The 21,499-nt window shown below is 35.2% G+C and overlaps 2 protein-coding genes across 10 annotated transcripts in view; one reads left to right on the top strand and one right to left on the bottom strand.

Moving 5' to 3' along the window:
- Positions 1-203: 203 nt before the first annotated feature.
- Positions 204-3,269, bottom strand: LOC131801374 (uncharacterized). 5 transcript variants are annotated; one of them, XM_059119981.1, is made up of 5 exons: positions 2,999-3,269; positions 1,009-1,121; positions 740-942; positions 529-679; positions 204-469 (listed from the first exon to the last, which is right to left on the bottom strand). In XM_059119981.1, exons 2-5 carry the CDS (start codon positions 1,064-1,066, stop codon positions 321-323), a joined length of 561 nt encoding a protein of 186 aa, XP_058975964.1. In that variant the 5' UTR covers positions 1,067-1,121; positions 2,999-3,269; the 3' UTR covers positions 204-320. The 5 variants fall into 5 exon arrangements, 2 of the variants coding, with proteins under 2 accessions (XP_058975964.1, XP_058975957.1); XM_059119974.1 differs by having other exon boundaries at positions 1,009-3,269; XR_009341803.1 differs by having other exon boundaries at positions 529-942; positions 1,009-3,269.
- A 5,040-nt stretch (positions 3,270-8,309) lies between these two features.
- The window catches only part of LOC101898231 (protein shifted), a 27,112-nt gene continuing 13,922 nt past the window's right edge, over positions 8,310-21,499 (top strand). For 4 of the 5 annotated variants that reach the window (XM_020039818.2, XM_020039817.2, XM_005192191.4 and 1 more), the window contains exon 1: positions 8,310-8,992. The gene's annotated coding sequence lies outside the window, so the exon portion shown is untranslated. The remainder of the gene's footprint in view (positions 8,993-21,499) is intronic. The other variant, XM_011297814.3, reaches the window with a different exon arrangement.

Raw genomic sequence — 21,499 nt, 5'->3', positions numbered from 1 at the left:
ATGGAGGCATTCGAACCAAATAGTCATTTGAGATTTTTAGGAAAATGCTTGTAATAGAATAAGTATTTAACAACGTTACATTTTTAACGCAGTTATTAAGTAACAAAAACAAAAGTAAAGCACAGTTCAATCTACACACAATATATTTAATTAATCTAAAACAGTCTGCGAATTTTAGGCAAGGTAATAAATTAAGAAATGGATTACATATATAGCTCACTTTTTTCAAGGCTGGCCAAACCTTGTCTTATTTTTAATAAAACTGAATAGTGTTAGAACTAGGATTTTAAAATTATATAGTATAACATAAAAACATTCAGTTAAATTTGTGGTTCTTCATCATTTTCATCTTGTTCCTTTTCTTCGGTGCGCCTGCTTCGTTTGTTGATCTTAAAATACTTTTTCTTTTGGCGTTGGAACGCTGCTCGTAAAGTCTTGTCAGGTAATTTATTAAATGTTGATATAACTTCTGTTTTATAAACTATATTTTAGCATTACTTATTTGAAACAAAAACAAACACGTTTTACCTATTATGGCGGCAAGTACATTACCAAAATCTCGTAGACCTTTTTTCCCGAAAGTTCCGTCAACATTAAAATCCATAATAATATTTCTTCCAAATACTTTATGCAAATTACGTTCAGCGTTACCTGCAATGAGATTTTTCATTTGTCGAGTCTGCAATTGTAAAAATTGTTTTAGTTATGAATTTGTTATTCCCAAAACGCAGATACGTACATATAGATCTGCTTGTGTTGCGAGAATTCGATCAAATTCTCGAAGTTTTTCTTCCGATTCAATTGGAAAAATTGTCATAATATTGTCCACAAATGCGTTCTGAGAAATAACACGATCCAGTAAAACTTTATGCTCCGCCAAAATATCAATAATCGTGTCTAGTTTTCTGGCATTTTCTTGGCAGGAAGAACATTTTGCATTAGCTATCAAAAACATGAACTCAATTTTGTTATACTGTTAAAAATTTAGTGATAATCTTTGGAGATTACCTTGTGGAGCAAAATATTTCATTTTTCCTTTGGAAGGGTTGGCATTTTCGTTCGACATGTTTATGTGCGGGAGTTGTGTACTTAGGAGGTAAAAATTTGTGCTTGATATTTCTCTGGAAAGCAGGAATGTAAAATGGGCACGATTACAAAATCAGAATCAATTGGCAAGCATACAAATTTGAACTGAATGTCTTTAATACAAAATGTCTCTTTTTCCCCTAGAGTCAGATTCGTTTTGAAAATACCAATCTCACAAGAATTCACCGGTTCTTCGTAGAAACTTTCTAATGCCAAAATTCGACTGCCTTCAATATATATTTCGCCCTTTTTCTTTATATTATCAATTTTTATTGAAATGCATGAATTCACCGCGCAAATATTATCTGGTTCTTTGCAGGATATGTAGCAATCATTTACAAAAGCTCCAACGATAACACCTTTTTCATATTTTAACCCATCCTGAATAGTGTTGACAATCATGCAATTTTTTTCCTTTTGAATAATTTGTTGAAAGATATGTGATGGTTTTCGAACATGTTTTTTCAGTGTTTGCAGTTTATTTTCAAATGCATATGCAGAAAACGAAATAAGGGGACCATACTTTTCTGCGCAAGAAGCCAAATGAAGCAGATTATGAACGTTAAAAGAAATGCTGTTCGAACCAAATACAGTTGAGAAGTTCTCGACAAATAATTGAAGCAAATTATTAGCTTGAACAATATTTTGATCCATATGTCGTGCATTGTTAAGAAGTCGATAAGCACAATGTAAAGTTAAAAATTCATAATAAATATCTTCGTGTACATTATTATAAAGAGCAATAATTCCTGTATAAGCAAGGAACTGGTGAAATTCAGTCGCTTTCCAATGACAAAGATCATCTAAAGGCCTGGGTTTTCTTGGGAATTCCCTTGGAATGTATTTTTTAAATTTCACCAATTCAGAAGATATTTTTGAAATATTTTGTTTTGAGGTTTTCTTTTCAGTTTTATTATGCATTATTCTGGTTAGCATTTTTTTGGTGACTCCGAGGTCAATGAGATGCATGCTATCTAAAGGAGTCTGATTTATCATACCAAATCCAATTTCTTCGAGAGGAGTTTTTTCTTCTTTGAACATTTGGGAATGGTGGCATGGATACTTTCGCACAGCAAAGTCCTCATCGGAGATTAGGGAACCACTCTCGCTACTATAAGTCAAGACATTGTTTACCTTCTTCGCAATTTGAGTACACTTGGTGCAGCCATGTGTTGATGTATGTCCAGGAACTCCACAAACGAAAGCTTTTGCTGGTGCGTCACATATTAAGCAACGAAACTTCAATTTTAAATGTTTTTGTTGTATGATAAACTGACCTTTTAGTAGAATCACTTCATCAATGAAGTCTTTCAAATACACATTCACACTACCCGGCTTGGTGTTTCCCAAGTATAATCCAACAACAAACGGTTTTGTTTTCTCCTGAATATTAACGATTCTGCAAAGGATTGGCCACAATTGCACACGAGAGCTTTTGAACAGTGGAATTCCATCGATATTTATATCTAGTTCGACTTCCTCATACTTTTCCAAAATGTGACCAACTTTTCGTAGTTGTGTTTCTATGCCAATATGACAATAAATTCCAGGGGCAACATTTCTCGTTAACATATTTTTTGCTCTGCCCACCAAAGTCTCTCTAGTGAGCGGAACATCTAGACCTTCTTCCTTTAATATTGATAAAAGACTTTCCAAACATTTCTTTGAAGGATTCGTTTCCATGCACCACTTTTTAAGTTTGTCCCGCAACATTAATTTCGGAACTGCAAAATCTTCCATTCCATTTTCCACGAAATCATTTATAAAATCTCCACCGTTTGACACAAATTCACTTTCACTATTTTCTTGTTCACATTGCAAACTTCTGTTTTTATACAATATTTTTTGTTTTTTAATTAATCTTTTATAATTTCTTTTACTCATTTTGTTTATATATTTAATAAATAATCACCTTTTTAACAATAAAACACACAAAACAAATTAATTGCCGATAAAAACGCGTTGTTTCGATGCGATCTACAAAAAAATTACATAAAAATGTGTATATATTCAATATGTTTTAATGACAATAAAAGAAAAGCCAACTGTCGACATTGTCAGTAGAAATACACTACAATCAGTGTCCCAAACCAAACTCTACTCGTAAATTGTTGAAATTTGAACTAGTACAATTGTCTGTAGAAATAAAGTGGTAATATAAGATACATGGTTCTTTGCTCGCAGCAGGGTAAGAAAATCAATCAGAATAATATTTTATGATTAGTTTACATACATAAAAATAATTAATTAATTAGTACAACAGCCTCCATTTTTGTACATCCAAGGTATCATTATTTTACTAATCGTTTTTTTTGTATTGACAAGTTCCACTTTAGGTATCTTCTTTTTGGGTGTTTAGACTAGCTCGTAACATTTTGTTTTGAATGTGGCTGTTGGTAAACCAACACACACAAACTCAGACATACATACACAAAGAAACGTATTTTGCGAAAATATAATTGAATGAAATAAGAAATTTAAACAAAAAAAATGCTTTTTTAATTGTTGAGAATTGATGGTTTCCAGGTAATGTTGATGTTGAAAGGCCTTATGAAGTATTTGTCTACTATTATTATTAGTATAGACACCAGGTCCATCTAAGACATAAAGTATAACCAAATTCTTTGGAAAATATGGCTAAAGGGTATATAATTCCTAAAAATGAATTCAAAGTATAACAAACACTATAGAAAGTATTAGTTGGAACTCCGACGGGTTTATACATAGTACGAGTTTTATGATTCTCCAAAATATTGACACTTTGTACGCCCATGTATGTCTTTTAAATCGCCACGGGGATAATTTCTTCGACTTGCATAGTTCATATATCAGTTCATGCAATGTTTCGGAAAATCCGGGTTACATTTTGGATTCAGTGAAAGCTATAATTACTCAAAGTTTCGTTTTTTAAGGAGGTACCGGAGGGAGTTGACTTATATCGTCTTTTTTTGCACCGTGATGCAAATATTAGGCTGTGCCAAGTTTGAACGAAATTGTGGACTCCGTCCGTTTTACATAAAACAATATTATTTAAAATGTGGTCCTTTTGTCTAGAATACACTAAATGGAATGGTCTGATGTAAGTCCCATATTAGTAGAAGTATAACGATCAAAGTTTCATGGAAAAATGAATGATATACAGGGTGAGATAAAAAAAACTGCAACAAAGTCAAATGCCATAATTTCTACATTTTTTTTTAATTTTATTGAATGCAAGCAAATATTTCGGAAATAGCATCAAATTTTAGAATCAGTTTAGATTTGTTCGAAGTGGTCACCCTTGGCACGAATATGGCCTTCAAACGGCCAATGAAACCGTCACACGCTGCCCGAATGTTGCTCTGCGGTATTTTGGCCTATTCCCGGCGAAGCGCTTGCTTCAGGTGACAAACTCTTTAGTATTTTTAGTGCCAACGTTCTCCAACGGATTGGTATCCGGAGATTTTGAGATTTTGTGCGCTTGAAATGAAATAACCTCATTTTGTAACCATTCTTGGGTGGCGCGTGCTGAGTGCGATGGTGTTGATTCCTTTTGGAATGTCCAAGGTCTGCGGACAAAATGTTTGCGTGCCCAAGGCTTTCATACGCCCTCCAGAATATTTTCGCGATAATATTCGGCATTTATTCTGATGCCACGGTCGATTAATGCGAGCGGAGAGCGACCAATAGCAGTTATGGCGGCCCACACCATCACCATGGCCGGCGGTTGAGTTCTGGTGGCCAACCGAAGGTGCACATTTTCAGCTAACCTCTTGGCAAGTAAACACGGCCATTTTGTTAGTTTACAAACTGCTGGACAACGAAAGTTTTCTCATCGGAGAAAACCAAATTCGGCAGTTCTCCACTTTCGGCCAAGCGAATCAACTCTTTAGCTCTTTTGAGTCTATTTTCTAACTGTTGCGGTGTAAGTTCTTGCACATTTTGGAATTTCAATGGCTTTACCCCGAGCTCATTTTTCAATATTTGCCGAATGGAATATTGCGATATGTTCAGCTTACGAACCATTTTTTGGCTACTGCGACGCGGGTTTCGATCAAGTCGCTTCTTTACTTTTCGAACAATTTCTGCAGATGTTGCTGTTTTCTTCCGTCCACTTCCTTAACGTCGGGCTACGCTACCAGTATCACGGTAACAAGCGATGGTACGAGACGCAAAAGATTTATTCACATTTAAATGCTGGAGTGTTCTAACGATAGCCACTTGTAGTTTTCCAGCCAAATACAAAGAAATCACACTATCTCGCTTGAATTCCATTACGAATAACTTTTTTTCTGGAAAATATTCACCAATATGCTTTTGTACACTTGTAAAAAATATAATGGACTGTCACTGGAATCATTTTAACAGCTGTCGAACGAGTGGCTTAGAAATGACAGCAGTCTGAAGTTGGTTGCAGAAATTTCCGATTGGGACAAAATTTGGAGCCGATTATCTAAAATCCATTTTTAGAATGAACGAGGTTCGTGTCTAGACTATAGTAACACATTTTTGGTACAAGATGCATGGCAAATGTACTAATTATGACCAGTTGCCTTAAAAGAAAAGCTCGTCTCGAAAGAGAAAACAAACACTTAAATAGAAAAAACTAATAGTTTATACAAAATAAATACTAAAACGAATGAATTACCCTGTAACATTAATCTCCAGTGAACGGCTAAAACTTAATAATAATAAAAAGTAATTTAAATTTGAAATTCTAGTTTCAAAGATGATGTTGTGAATATCAGGTCCTCTTTTCCAATAGTCCTTCTTCACAAAACTGGAAGAACAACAAATGTATAACATCGCTATTTGAAATATGCGGAGAGACTAAATTCTTTGACATTCAAAATGGACATTTCATGTATGTCCTTCTGGTCCTATGGATCGAAAATGCATAATATTTTCCTGCTCATACCTTAAATTTCAAAAATATCAAAAAAAAAAAAATATGTGTCATGTTAGGTAATTTCCGCTACTTTGAATGGGGAAAAGGGAATTAATATTTACTTTTTTACCCCAATCGAATATATTAATATCAAGTTACAAATTGAGTTAAATAATTACACATCATACAGGGTGAGATGAAAAAATTGCAACCAACTTCAGACTGCTGTCATTTCCAAGCCACTCGTTCGACGGCTGTTAAAATTATTCCAGTGACAGCTCGTTATATTGTTTACAAGCGTACAAAAGCATTTTCGTGATGGAACTCAAGCGGAATAGTGTGATTTCGTACCCTCTCCCGTTACCGTGATACTGGTGGCGTAGCCCGACGTCAAGGAAGTGGACGGTAGAAAACAGCAACATCAGCAGAAATGGTTCGAAAAGTAAAGAAGCGCCTTGATAGAAACCCGCGTCGCAGTGGCCGAAAAATGGCTCGTGAGCTGAACATGTCGCAATATTCCATTTGGCAAATATTGAAAAATGAGCTCGGGGTAAAGCCCTTGAAATACCAAAAAGTGCAAGAACTTACACCGCAACAGAAAGAAAATAGACTCAAAAGAGTTAAAGAGTTGCTTTGCTTGGCCGAAAGTGGTTTTCTCCGATGAGAAAACATTCGTTGTCCAGTACGAATGTTGTCCAGTAAAAATGTTCGTGTTTACTTGTTTAATGAGGTCATCTGAAAATGTGCACCTTCGGTTGGCCACCAGAACTCAAGCGCCGGCCATAGTAATGGTGTGGGCTACCATAACTGCCATTGGTCGCTCTCCGCTCGCATTAATCGACCGTGGCATCAGAATAAATGCCGAATATTATCGCCTTGGGCACGCAAACATTTTGGCCGCAGACCATGGACATTACAACAGGGCTCAGCACCATCGCACTCAGCACATGGTTACAAAATAGGGTTAATCGCTTTATTTACAGCGCACAATGGCCACCAAAATCTCCGGTTACCAATCCGTTGGACTATTATGTCTGGAGTATTTTTGAAATCGAGGTTGGCACTAAACAAATAAAAAAAACCTTAAGTTCGGGCCGAACTTTTAATACCATCCAGCTTAGGGTAAAGGAAATATTAGAACCCATTGCGACCCACAAATACCAGACACATTCGTGGGAAAATGTGGGAAAAATCATCGAAATATCGAATATCGGGAGGTACCGCTATATGGGGCTATACAAAAACGTGAACCTATTCATACAATGTTTCGCCAACGGGGCTAGAACCCATTATGACACACAAATACCAATTTTTAGACAAATCCGCGAAGAAATGCGACAAAAATCATCAAAATACCGAATATCGGGAGGTACCGTTATGTGGGGACTATACAAAAACGTGGACCGATATATCTCATTTTCAATACTAACCATCCTAGACACAATACAATTTGTTCTTATAAATTTTGACGCTCTACGTCAAATAATGACGTACATCGTACAGACGGACATCGTTAAATCGACTTAGAATTTTATGCTGATTATGAATATATATACTTTATGGGATCTACGACGAATATTTAGGGATGTTACAAACGGAATGATAAAGTTAATATACTCTCCTTCCAAGGTGGAGGGTATAAAAATACCAAAGTGTCGATCACCTCAAGCAAGCGCTTCGCTGGGAATGGTCTAAAATACCGCAGAGCAACGTTCGGACAGCATGTGACGGTTTCATTAGCCATTTGAAGGCCATAATTCGTGCCAAAGATGACCAATTCGAATAAATCTAAACTTATTCTAAATTTGATGCTATTTCCGACATATTTTGCTTTCATTCAATGAAATTTAAAAAAAAAATGTAAAAATTATGGCGCTTGACTTTGTTGCATTTTTTTATCTGAGCTTGTAGCCCAGATGCCACATAAGGATACCTGTTACTCCACTAATATCTCTATTACCTAGTAATATAAGATTCTTCGTTTTTATCTCATTGGGGTCGCCCAACGGGATTTTTGCTCATTTCTTTAACTCTAGACGGGACGCGTTCTGATATATATAGTAGTCATATAGCTGAGAGTTTAAAAATATGATTATGTCCCTCGAAAAGATATCTCAAGCCTCAAAATCCTTGAATCTTTAACTAATCAATCTTCCCTCTCATTTCTGTACTAACTCTTTCTGCTGAGTATAGGGCGTTTGTTGTAATCACCATGGCCAACAACATCATGCGACTTACAAAGAGGTTCGAACAATCTTGGCTGGCCATCAAACCAATCGAAGGAAACGGCGTTGAACGCAACAACGAACGACGAACCAAGCACAACTCAATTCGATTCAATTCAGTTTCAATTTAAGTTCGAGTTCGACAAGTGGTTAAAATACGCGTAGCGGCAGATCGTCGTATTTGGCTAAAAGAGAGAAGAAGAAACAGAAAATAAAAACTTAGTTTAGTTAATGTACAACAAGAAACATCGTTGTTCTTGTTGTTGTTGTTGTTACTGCTGCCGTTTTCAGATTCTTTGCAAAAAAAAAAAACAAACGCGAAATAAAATTGAAGCTATACGGGATACAGTGAGTGCGTCGTGCCTTGTGGGCCAAGAAGCATCTAAACTTCGTTTAAGCTGTGATTTTATGGCCTTTTAAGTGTTAATTAAAGTGGCAAAAAATTATAAAAAATTGTTTTGTTTGTGATACGCATAAATAAATTGTGTCTTATTAAAGAAGTAGACGAACAACAACAGCAGCAGCAATAAAAAAGCGACCAAGTTAACTAATCGCAAAAAACAGATGGTGTAACATCATTATCACCTGCAAGTGTCTCAGCTGCCCTGGTATTGGTATCCTCGTCCAAACGAAAAAAAAAGCCCAGTAACATCGTACGACCAGCGCCATATATAGCAGCATCCATAACGTCGCACAGACGGACAGCCAGTCAGACCTCATCATTTCGCCGTTGTCGTCTTCGACGTGATATCAACAACAGACAGCCAAGTCACCTGGCCGGCTTGTTAATAGGGTAATAAAAAGAGTTAATGAGGTGTGTTTTGTTTAGCATTTTACATATGTTTGTGGACATTCAAATTAGTTACAACTGCCCGTGTTGAGTGTTGAGGAAAGCATAAAAGTGATTCGAATCAAATTTTGAAAAAAAAAAAAAAACAAAGAACAACAACAACCAAGACGAAAAATCAAAATCAATTCCCTTGCAACGAGGTCCATTTGGAAATGCCAAGCAGTCATGATTTACATATATGTGTGTGAGAATGTGTTAGTGTGTGTGTGTTTGTAATAAAGCGGTGATACCATAAAATGGAAATTAGAGCACACACTTCCCACGAACTTGTTTCCATTTTCTCGGCTCACTCACTCACTCACCCCCCTCCTTTCCCCATTTGCAAACTGTGTGCTTTCCCCAAACTTCCTTTGGGCTGCCTACAGCTTTGTCTGCTGCATCAGCTCAGCTCAATGTGTCTGCGCCCAAATGTCTGACAGTAGTGCCATCATCCATCGTTAACGATCATTGTCTTAGTTTTTTTGTGGATTTCTTTGTTTCTTTGTGGCCTTACGCAGCTCCTCTCTCCTGCTAACCAGATCAGATCCGACCAGACCATCCAGCCAGACAATTGGCAAAAATCATAATGGCTTTTTTATTGGATGACAGCGTTCGAGAGACATGGTGTCGACTTTTGCGTCATCCCAAGGCATTATTTGCAAAACCAGTCAGGAAAGGATAAAAGCCGGATGGGGTAGACTGTTTTGTTCCCTATGTAGCATAGTTCCCTATGTAGTTGAGCTTTCAAAGGCATAAAAGTGTAAGGACTATAGAAAAGTAGTTTATGGGAATAATTTCTAGGTAAAAAATACAATTTTGAGTAAACCGAAAATCTGGGGGCAAAATTCACTCGGAAAAATCACGATCGATTAAATAATGCAATTTTATCGTTAGAAACTAATAAATATCGAATGCTAGAACCATGGCCTATACAAAGTCTGGCAGTTATTCCCTCTGAAAACTACGTTTGTTGTCAATCAATATATTTCCGGTTTGCTATTTCCTTTTTTTTTATTTCCTTTTTTAGCTAGAGCTTTTTTTGAATGTTTTTTTTTTTTTTCAAATTTTCATTTTTGTCAACCTAAAATGACAGACAGAAATTTATTTCGATCGAAATTAGTTCGATATCGAATGCAAGAATTTGGTCTTTTGTCTCAAGATGTTATTCCTATTTCATTTCCAATCAAAGACCTTTCAATTATTTGAATATTGCCTTATTGGTTACAACATATTAACATTTTAAAAGTTTACATCGTAAAGTAACCTAAATAGAGGGGACCAGTTTCCCCACATTTTTGGATATTTTCGGATTTAGATTGTATTTTGTAACAATACGAGGATTATTTTGGTCGAAACTTTTTGGTTGCTTTTACAAAAAATTACTAAAAACAAAGACCTAAAATGGTAAAGACTAGACAAAATGCATTCTGAGCAAATGGTTTGTGGCTGTGCTACTTTGAATTACAGCATATGACAAAGGCATGTTAATATAAAAAACAATTATAGGAAAGAATGACAAATAAAAGTTTGGATAATCCAAAATATTGGTTTCAAAATTTTATTCCATATACCTTCCCAAATGATAGCATGCTGTCTTAGCGTTTTAAATTGCTTAACATTGGTAACTATGTTGTTACGATATCATAACAACAGAGGTATTTTTCACAGGGTTGCCATATTTTACTCTGTCTTGTCCTATCTTTATACTTCTATGTCTTTGCTAAAAACGCCCTTTAAATGGGATCGTACTAAGTTATAATATTCTACAACTATATTTGTTGCAAAATGCTACTATAGGTCTCAGAAAAAATCAGAAGTCTACATCTTCCCCAAACCCCAGGAATGCCTAAATATTAAAAAACATTTTAGGATTAAAGTCTTACTTAATGGTGATGACAAATTTTAGAAAAATGGCGCCAAAGGCAAAAATATTCCTTATCAAATTTCAGTATATGCAACCAAAGAAAAGAAATCTTTATATTCACTTCTTATGAGGAAAAATTCAAATAATTTAAAAAAAAATCGAAAATATTTCCTATTTTTCCACGAATTCGAATTTATGAAGAATTATTAAATTTAATTTTAGGTAGAAAGTATTAAAACAAGACAAAACCCTATGTCTAGGCTAAAAAGTTTTTAAGAAATTTTTAAAAATTTTTAAGAATTTCGAATGTTATATTCGAAATTTATATAACAGAAGTGAAAATTATATGTTAAAGGGTTTTAATGCTAATTTATGACGTTTACTTCACTAAATTAAATATTGTTTTTTATTCGACCTTGTCCACTATAATTTCAATTAGTAAGTTTCTTCTAAACTTCAAATGCAATGTAACCCATTGCGAAATATCGGATTTTAATAAAGAAAAAACCCAGACCTAAAGCTCGAAGAAAAATTTACTTATTGAAGTTACTAAATTAAAGTTTACGCAAATACTTCTAGAACGCCTCATTTTCCAAGGATAACGTCAAAGACAAAATTATTCTTTACCAAATTTGACTATAAGTTGCCAAAGGAAATAAATCTCTAATTTCATTAAATATCCAGATAACATTTGCCTCAATGTTGCCAAAAAGGAGGAACATTTTCTTTTTTTGTTATTCATTTTTCCTCGTTCTGTTTTGGAGTGTATTTATAAAACAAACATAAAATCTCATGCAAAAGGAAGAAATAATACACACAAAATTTTACCATAAATTTCAGACTAAACATATATCTAGGTTTAATAGTTTCTAAGCAAAGTACGTTCCATTTTCATGTATTACAAGTGATAATTCTGTGTTTGTATTTTAGGCTGTTAACCAATTTTGTTCCGAGATTAAATTTTATTTTTGTTTAAAAAAAAATATTTTTTAGGTTAATTTGAGACCACTGAAGTCAAAAATTTACTCAGAAAAATTTTCAGATTTTTCGTTTTTGCAGAAACCAGTGTTCGAAATTTCGAACCGCCAAGTTTACACATATGTAAAGTCATGCTCACGCATGTAAACCATTCTTTTTATATTTAGTGTAACGGTTACATATATTAGCAATAATTCCTCATCATTTCTTTTTCCATTTATTATTTTTTGTTATATTTTAAAAGTAATTTAAAAAGTTTCCAAAAATATGGGATTTCAGAAAGGTACACCTACCATCAAGTATTTTTATTGGGGATTTTTATACCCTTCACCATAGTATGGAGGGTATATTAAGTTCGTCATTCCATTTGTAACTCATCGAAATAATCATTTTAGACATAACAAAGAATATATATTCTTGATCAGCGTAAAATTCTAAGTCCTGTCCGTCCGTCCGTCTGTTGTATTTACCCTAGAGTCAAAACGAATAAAAATAGGAAGCTAAAATTTTGCACAGATCAGTCTTTTGTTTGCAGGCAGGTCAAGTTCGAAGATGGACTACATCGGTCCACGATATCGTATAGCCCCCATACAGCCGTACCCACGATATTCGGTATTTTGATGAGTTTATCCACATTTATCAATGGAATTGTCTTAAAATTGACACAAGAAGTTCTTTGCAAGTACTTTACTCCCCCATACAACGGTACTCCCGATATTCGGTGTTTTGATGATTGTAGCGAAATTTTTCAATAAAATTGTCTGAAAATCCACATAAGAATTTCCTGCTGAGTACTTCATCCCCTGGAAGATTATTGTCTGTATAGGTCCACGGCATCGGTATTTAAAGATTTTAGCTACATTTTTAATTGAATTGTCTCAAAACCCACACAAGATGTAATTTCTAAGCACTTTACCCCCAGGGAAAATAAATGTTTATATAGGTTCAAGATATTGTATAGCCCACATACAAAGGTACCCCCCGATATTCGATATTTGGCGATTTTAGGGACATTTTTCACCGAAATTGTTTGAAATTTCGTACCTAGAATTCGTAATGGGTACTGTAGTCTATGACAAAAAATTGCTTATGCAGGCCCACGTCTTCGTATAGTCTATATCCTGTATTTTTAAGATTTTAGCGACATTATTCACCGGAGTTGTTTCAAATTTCGTATATAGAGTTCGTAATGGGAACTACAGTCTATGACAGAAAATTGTCTGTGCAGGTCCACGTTTTGGTATAGACCCCATATAATAGTGCGTCCCGATATTCGGTATTTTGATGATTATTCACCGATTTTTTAAAGTTTCACATTTGACTATTGTAATTGCTCATGACAAAGTTGCCTATGCAGGTCCACGTCGTCGTATAGACCCTAATATAACGGCTACATCCGGTATTTTAAGGATTTTAACGTAATTTTTAACGTATTTTATGTTTTTGAAAATTGCCAAATTCGTTCCAAATGATGGAGGGTATTCAAAGTTCGGCCCGGCCGAACTTACAGCTTTTTTACTTGTTTGTTAAAGGAAGTGCTACACATTACGAACCCCACATACCAAATTTGAAAGAATTCCATTAAAAATGTAACATAAATCTCTTATAATACCGATTATCCTAAGTTATCGTTATATGAGGGCTATATGAAAATGTGGCCTCATATAGATAATTTCCTATCAGAGAAGACATAACCTATTGTCTACACCATATACCAATTTTGAAATAATTCCGTTGAACAATGTAACTAGAATCATCAAAATATAGAATATAGAGAGATACCGTTATATGGGGGCTATGCGAAGTCGTCAAACTGTTTTCTGTCATTGGAAGTAGTACCAACTACGAACTCCAAATACCAAATTTAAAACAATTCCTTTGAAAAGTGTGACATGTTATGATTAGTATGCCGAATATCTGGAGGTATAGTTATTTGGAGTCTATGACAAGTCTTGGAGCTATATGGGCAGTTCTCTGAAAATATATTTCCCCCATACTGGGAACACAAACTGTCAATAAAACGAAAATTCAGTTTGAAATTATGACAAAAATATCTTAAATCTGCCAGTACTGTTATATTGCGGATATGCCAAAATATAAGACCACATTTGTTCCATTTTCCATATCAACAATTCTATGGACTTTCGAGTAAATTTTTATCCAAGAGTGACTTTCATGCCTAAATCGTCTCTGAATGTCTCATCGAAACTAAATATGGTTCTGTATTGTGCCCTTCCTAATGTTACAAACTACTACCCATAGTCATAATACACATAGTGTGCCTGGGGTAGAGTACAAAAACAAAAAAACTCTTTCCCATATTCGATCGATCGTTGCAACCGACCAACGAACCAAACATTATCCTCTTCTCACCAAGAAATGACAATAATTTAAAATTTCGCTGCTTCGTCCCCTTCATTCGTTTATATGGAGCAATTTGCAATATCTGCCAACAAACCCCAAACCCCTCTCACCATACGATTTTCCAACCATAATGGTTGGTGTTGTTGCAACCGTATGTCATTCATCCAAGGGATAGCAAGAGTTGTGGTGTGTTTGGTTTTGGATATCGATCGGTATCGTCATGATGATGATGAAGATCATCATCATCATTACCATTATCATCGTTGACTTGGTAGTCGTCGTCAACGATGTGGTTAAAAAAAACCGGCCGGCAATGAAGACAAACACTCACATACATTGTATGTGTGCGTTTACGACTGACTGTCTGCCCAGTTGTTGGCTTGCTTACCTACCTACATACAGACATATATCTCTGTCCACTTAATTGCCAGCTTGATAGAGATGTTATAATTATACGTCCTAATCCGATTACAGGTTATATGAAGTGTGTCAATTCGCTCGCCTGCCGGATATTGCTACTTGATAAATCGAAGATTTTAAAGATGTGGAGCAGATTTTATAAATAAGAGGACATCTTTTTTAATCGAAAATTGTTTGTAGCAATAAAATAAGCTATTTAATACTCTCTGTAGTAAGAGGATCTTCGTAGGTCTTCTATGGAGAGAATGTGTTTATCTGATACTACTTCCGATATGTCGCCTATTAGTAGAAGGTCTTCTATTGATCTTTTATGATTTTAGATAGAAAACAATTTTATATATAATTAAAAATCTTATATTTATCAATCATTGGTAGAAAAAAGTCATCAGTGGGAGACCCTATTTAAGTCTTCTGTTTGTAGTATACAAAATTTAAATTTTCGTTAAGGAGGAATTTTTTTTATGGCTTCTATTAATAGGTTCCTGATTTTTTTTATTTGAAATCCATTTTTTTCACAAGGGGCTTAAAAAAAGATTTCCTTAAAAATTCCCAATTTTTTGGTCAAGGGATTCTTGAAACATTTTCCTTAAAAAATCCATAATTTATATAGGCCAGGTCAAGACTATATTGGATACATCTTTCCCAATATACGAGATACATAATTTTCGAAACATATTTTTAGTCTCCAAATTAATAATAATTTATTACTCCTGAGATGATTTCCCATGTGCAGGGTGAGATAAAAAACTGCAACAAAGTCAAACGCCATAATTTTTACATTTTTTTTTTTTAAATTTTATTGAATGAAAGCAAAAAATATCGGAAATAGCATCAAATTTTAGAATAAGTTTAGATTTGTTCGGATTGGTCACCTTTGGCACGAATTATGGCCTTCAAACGGCCAATGAAACCGTCACACGCTGCCCGAATGTTGCTCTGCGGTATTTTGGCCCATTTCCGGCGAAGCGCTTGCTTGAGGTGAGCGACACTTTGGTATTTTTTAGTGCCAATCTTGCTTTCCAAAATACTCCAGACACAATAGTCCAACGGATTTGTATCCGGAGATTTTGTTGGCCATTGTGCGTTGGAAATGAAGCGATGAACCCCATTTTTTTGGGTTGCGCGTGCTGTGTGCTAAGGTGCTGAGTCGTGTTGGAATGTCCAAGGTCTGCAGTTAAAATATTTGCGTGCCCAAGGCATACACCCTCCAGAATATTTTCGAAGTAATGTTCGGCATTTATTCTGCTGCCACGGTCGATTAATACGAGCTGAGAGCGACCATCGGCTCTTATGGCACACCATTACTTGAGTTCTGGTGGCCATCCGAAGGCGCACATTTTCAGCTGACCTCTTTAGCAAGTAAACTCGATAATTTTGTTTATTTACAAACTGCTGGACAACGAATGTTTTCTCATCGGAGAAAACCAAATTCAGTAGTTCACCACTTTCGGACAAGCGAAGAAACTCTTTAGCTCTTTTGAGTCTATTTTCTTTCTGTTGCGGTGTAAGTTCTTAGACTTTTTGGAATTTCAAGGGCTTTACCCCGAGCTCATTTGTCAATATTTGCCGAATGGAATATTGCGATATTTTCAGCTCACAAGCCATTTTTCGGCAACTGCGACGCGGGTTTCGATCAAGTCCTTCTATACTTTTCGAACCATTTCTGCTGATGTTGCTGTTTTCTTCCGTTTACTTTCTTGACGTCGGGCTACGCTACCAGTATCACGGTAACGAGCGATGGTACGAGGCACAAAAGAATAATTCACATTTAAATGCTGGAGTTCTAGAACGATATCCACTTGTGGTTTTCCTGCCAAATATATCGAAATTTCTGGAAAAATCTGACCAAAATGTTTTTCTATGCTTGTAAACAATATAATGGACTGTCTCTGGAATAATTTTAACAGCTGTCGGACGAGTGGCTAAGAAATGACAGCAGTCTGAAATTGGTTGCAGTTTTTTCATCTCACCATGTAGTCACCAGAAGACATCAAAGGTCTAAATCTTACCTAAACGCCGGGAATTCATATATGTTTAAAACACATTTTAGGGTTAAAGCTGTTTTTATTTGTGAATCTATGCAAAATTGTCCTTCAAAGCATCATTTTAGAAGGATAACGTCAAAGTCAAAAATATTCTCCATCAAATTTCACTATAAGTCATCAAAGAAAATTTTGTAATCATGCTATATTTCGATCGAATTGACTTTCTAGTAGGCAAGTTAAAGTCGTAGCCCGCATATAGCGGTACCTCTTAATATTCGGCAAATTTTATGATTTTTACATTATTATTGTTTCAAATTTCGTATTTGAAAATCTTAATGGGTACTACAGTCTATGACAAAAAATTTCTTATACAGGTCCAAGCCCTCGTAACGGTATTTTTATGGTGTTAGAGACATTATTCGCCGGAATTGTTTCAAATTTCGTATTTAAAGTTCCTAATGGGTCTTATTTACCAGAATTTTTTTTTTTGAAAATCTCTATGGGTACTACAGTATATGGCAAAAATTTGCGTATACAGGTCCACGTCTTGTTTCAAATTTCGTATTTGAAGTTCAAAATGGATTCTTTCACCTGTGAAAGAAAATTGTGTATTTTGATCAATTTTCATAAACAGGAGCACACAAAATCCCACCCATTAGTATCATACTGATTTTGAACATTGCCAATTGATCATGCCCTCATATTGTGAAATTTCGATTAATCGGTTCCCAATTGCCTATCCCTAACCTAACAAATAACCATGCTCGTTGCACATTCACTCCCCCCCGGTTCATCAGTGGCGTGTAAAATGTCCGGTGTGGTGGCACATAGCATGTGAACGTCATTTCTTTCCCATACTACTGCTGCTCTTGTTGCAAGGATGAACCAAAATATACAACAAAACAAAAAACGATCAGACCAAACGATCGATTGGGAGGTGGCAAGTTGATTTGCTGCAATGCTTCACCTGTTTGTTGTTTTGTTGTTATTCGTTCGTTCGCTTGTTTGATGCAACAACAACAAAACAAATGTGTGATGGCTACCGGTTGTATTTGTCATTGCTGCTGCTGTTGTTGTTGGAGCTGTTAGTTTGTTGTGTAGTGTTGTTTTGATGGTGCTTAAGAATTAAAGATACGATACCAAATAACACCATTGCCACTTGCACAGCCACCAATAAAAACAACAACAACGGCAGCAAAACGATCAGAAGCAAACGGCAAGCAATCAACTCATTAGTGATAACAGACACAACAAGTAAAAGTTGTGTCCACTGGCTAAGGTCGAATTGAAAGGCACTCTCGAGTACCTTGAGTTCGGGCGGGAGTTGGCTATATAACTATGTCGTTGCAGGAGTATTACTTACACCTTTACATATGGACGCCGTGGGGTTTCTGTTTAATGTGAGAAAGGACAGCTTTTAATACCCTCCACCATACTTAGTAATGAATGATATATTGAGTTTGTCATTCCATTTCTACCTCGCCGGAATAATAATTTTAGACATAACAATATATATATATATTCTTGATCAGCGTAAAATGGTAAGACGATTTAGTTCTATCCGTTCGTCTGTCCATCTGTTGTAATCACGCTAGAGTCAAAACGAATAAATATAGGAAGCTAAAATTTTGCACAGATCATTTTTTTTTTGTCTGCAGGCAGGTCAAATTCGAAGATAGACTATATCGATCCACGATATCGTATAGCCCCCATATAACCGTGATTTTAGCAACATTTTTTCAATGAAATTGTCTGAAAATCCACAAAAGGAGTTCCTTCTCAGTACTTTACCATGTGGAAAAGTATTGTCTATATAGGTCCACGATATAGTATACCCTCTATATAACGGTACCTCCCTAAATTCGATATTTATTTGATTTTACCTACATTTTTCAATGGAATTGTCTTAAAATCCATACTAGAAATTCTTTCTAAACACTTTACCCGCTGGAAGCGAAATGTCTTTATGTGCCCACGATATGGTATAGCCCACATACAACGGTAACCGCCGATATTCGATCTATTCACGGTTTTAGGGACATTTTTCACCGGAGTTGTTTCAATTTTTTTCGAAGTTTGTAATGGGTACTACAGCATATTCCTAAAATTTTTGTATGCAGGTCCACGTCTTCGTATAGCCCCATATAACGGTACCTCCCTTTATTCGGTATTTTGATGATTTTAGCGACATTATTTTCCGGAATTGTTTCAAGTTCAAGTTTCAAGAAGATATCAATGGGTACTACAGCCTATGGAAAAAATTTTTCATGCAGGTCCAAGTCTGTAGATTGCAGATTATTAAAATATTTGGAGGGTCTTAGTGGGTCCACAGAAAATCTGAAGGTATTCTTTGGGTCCATAGAAGATCTGAGAAGATCTGATTATAGAAGTGTAGATCTTCTTAGGGTTCATCGAATATCTGAGGGTCTTCTTCGGTCCATAGAAGAACTGAAGGTCATATTTGCTCTATATAAGACCAGAAGGTTTCCTTCGGTCCATAGGAGAACTAAATATTTTCTTCGGTCCATGGAAGATCTGAAGGGCTTCTCCGATCCCTAGAATACCAAATGATCTTCTACACTCGCTAGAAGAACTGAGGGTTTCCCAAAGTCCTAAGAAGGTCTAAAAGTCGTCATCGATTCAAAGACCACTAGATCTTCTTTGGCCCATAGAAGGTTTTCTTCGATGCATAAGAAATCTGTGGGTTTTCTTTGGTCCATAGAAGGGTCTTTTCGTGTGCCTAGAAGCCCGGAAGAGCTTCTTCTATCCCTATTAGACTTGAGGGTCTTTTTATTACCTATCACGCCCTGTACGTGCACCAAACACCAAATATTGTACCTAAAGTACTTTCCTTATACTTTTTGTACGCACTTCATCTTTATTTCAACCGTTCTCACCAGAAATGAGTCCCATACTAACATTTCAAATTGCCCATTTCCCAAAACCAAATTGTAATAAATTTTAAACCATTTAGAACAGTTCTTACACTTGGTCTAAATTTCCAAAAACACCTCTTATATTAACTCTACTTTCTAAACCTGACCAAATTTCCAAATTACACCTCTCTCCGTTCACAAAAAAACAAATGGTACCAAACCTTGCTTTATCCTTTTGACCAATATCATGAATTAAATTTTTAGTTCCTTTTAGCACACTTATAATTAAAGTTTCAAAAAATTCCAGCCTTATCTCACGCCAATACAAATCCACATGCAAAACTTGAAGATTATAGTCTTGGTCGTTTCACCTGGGCGTTGATGACTCAGTCACCCATTCATCAAGTAGCAGATTTTAATTTTTATTCAATTATAATCTGACAGGGTCTACTTAGCGTAGTTGTTAATTACTATTTGGAATCTGTCAGGAAAATAATCTTCTTTTCCCCCAAATATAATTTTTCTTTCCCTTTGGACTTGTTAAGTTCACATGTAGTGCGGTTGTAGGGTGTCACACTAGTTTCCACCTTTTGAGTGTAATTATCACCCTATAAATCAATAAAATTTCGTTTGCGATTTCAATATCTTTCCAATATTACTCAGAAATGTGATCTAATCTAAAAATCCCCAATGAGGTGCTAAATTCTACAGCAATATCAAGTGTGCCACACTTTATTACATTTTGTAATTACCGCACTTATTTCCAGATAATTTAAAAATGGACAAATACAAATGTCCGGTGAATATAATTCTCAGACAGTTCATAGAAAACTTGCTAATGTAGTAATTAAATTAGTAAATAAAGATTTAAAGGCCATTAAACTTTACACTGTCAAAAATGAAAGCTTTTTACTATTGAAAAATTTTCGAATGGCTAATTTTTATTTCACGAAAATTACAGCAACAATCTGTGGAAATTTGAGCTGAAATCTTCGAAATACATATGATTGATATACACAGAACATTTTCCGCAGGAAAATTAGTTGTCTTTAGACCCCTAAAAATATGATCTGGGGTTGCACCAAGCCCCAAATGTTAAGGACTTTGAGAAAAAAAAAAATAAAAATAATAAATTGTAGTCAATTCAGCTGAAACCCTTAATTAAAGCTATCTAAAATTTCTATCTACATTCAAAAAGTTTTACGGATTCTATCCACTAGGATTTAAAATATTAATTAAAGCTATTTTGGCATAAACTCTAGAGCTTATGCACCAATATAAAAGAATCAAGAAAATTTTCATCCAATAAGAAACTAATGGTCCTTCAGGATTATTGGTCCACTCTTCAAAAGCTCAAAATTCTCAAAGAAATCAAAATTTCGAAAATTGTAAATTTTTGAAACTGAAAACAGTACCAAATTGTATATAGAATTTGATGAATTGTAGTGTACATGAAAATTCGTACTAAAAGTATAAAATTCTTAATACAAAAATGTACTACATATGGTTCAGGAGCCAAAAGTCTCTAGTTGTATAGTTAGAATCGTGAATCGCACAGAAGAAACGGTTGAAGCTAGAGTTAAATTTGGCATATGGGCCAATATTGGTGTATAGGGATGAGATTAGGCAAGGTTATTGGAAATTTATATTAGAAAAGTACTAAAAATTGAATCCAGTGTATTGAAAAACCGTGGAAAGAGGTAGAATTCTAAAAATTTGGAATAAGGGTCTCTGATGGAATGTAGGATGTATATACTGAAGACTTTTTTGAAATTCGATTCGATAAGTGTGCTTGTTTATACTCTTCATACACTTCGCCATTTGGAAGAAATTTGAAACAATTCCGGCGAATAATGTCGCAAAAATCATGAAAATACTGGCGTTATACTAAAACGTGGACCTATGTAGACAATTCTCTTCTAGGGGGTAAAGTACTCAGAAGGAACCTCTTGTGTGGATTTTAAGATAATTCCATTAAGAAGTTTGGCTGAAATCATCAAAATTC

The sequence above is a fragment of the Musca domestica genome, unplaced genomic scaffold, assembly GCF_030504385.1.
Source record: "Musca domestica strain aabys unplaced genomic scaffold, Musca_domestica.polishedcontigs.V.1.1 1, whole genome shotgun sequence".
NCBI lineage: Eukaryota > Metazoa > Arthropoda > Insecta > Diptera > Muscidae > Musca > Musca domestica.
Note: the sequence above shows the minus strand (reverse complement) of the source record. Positions and strands in the feature narration are given on the sequence as shown.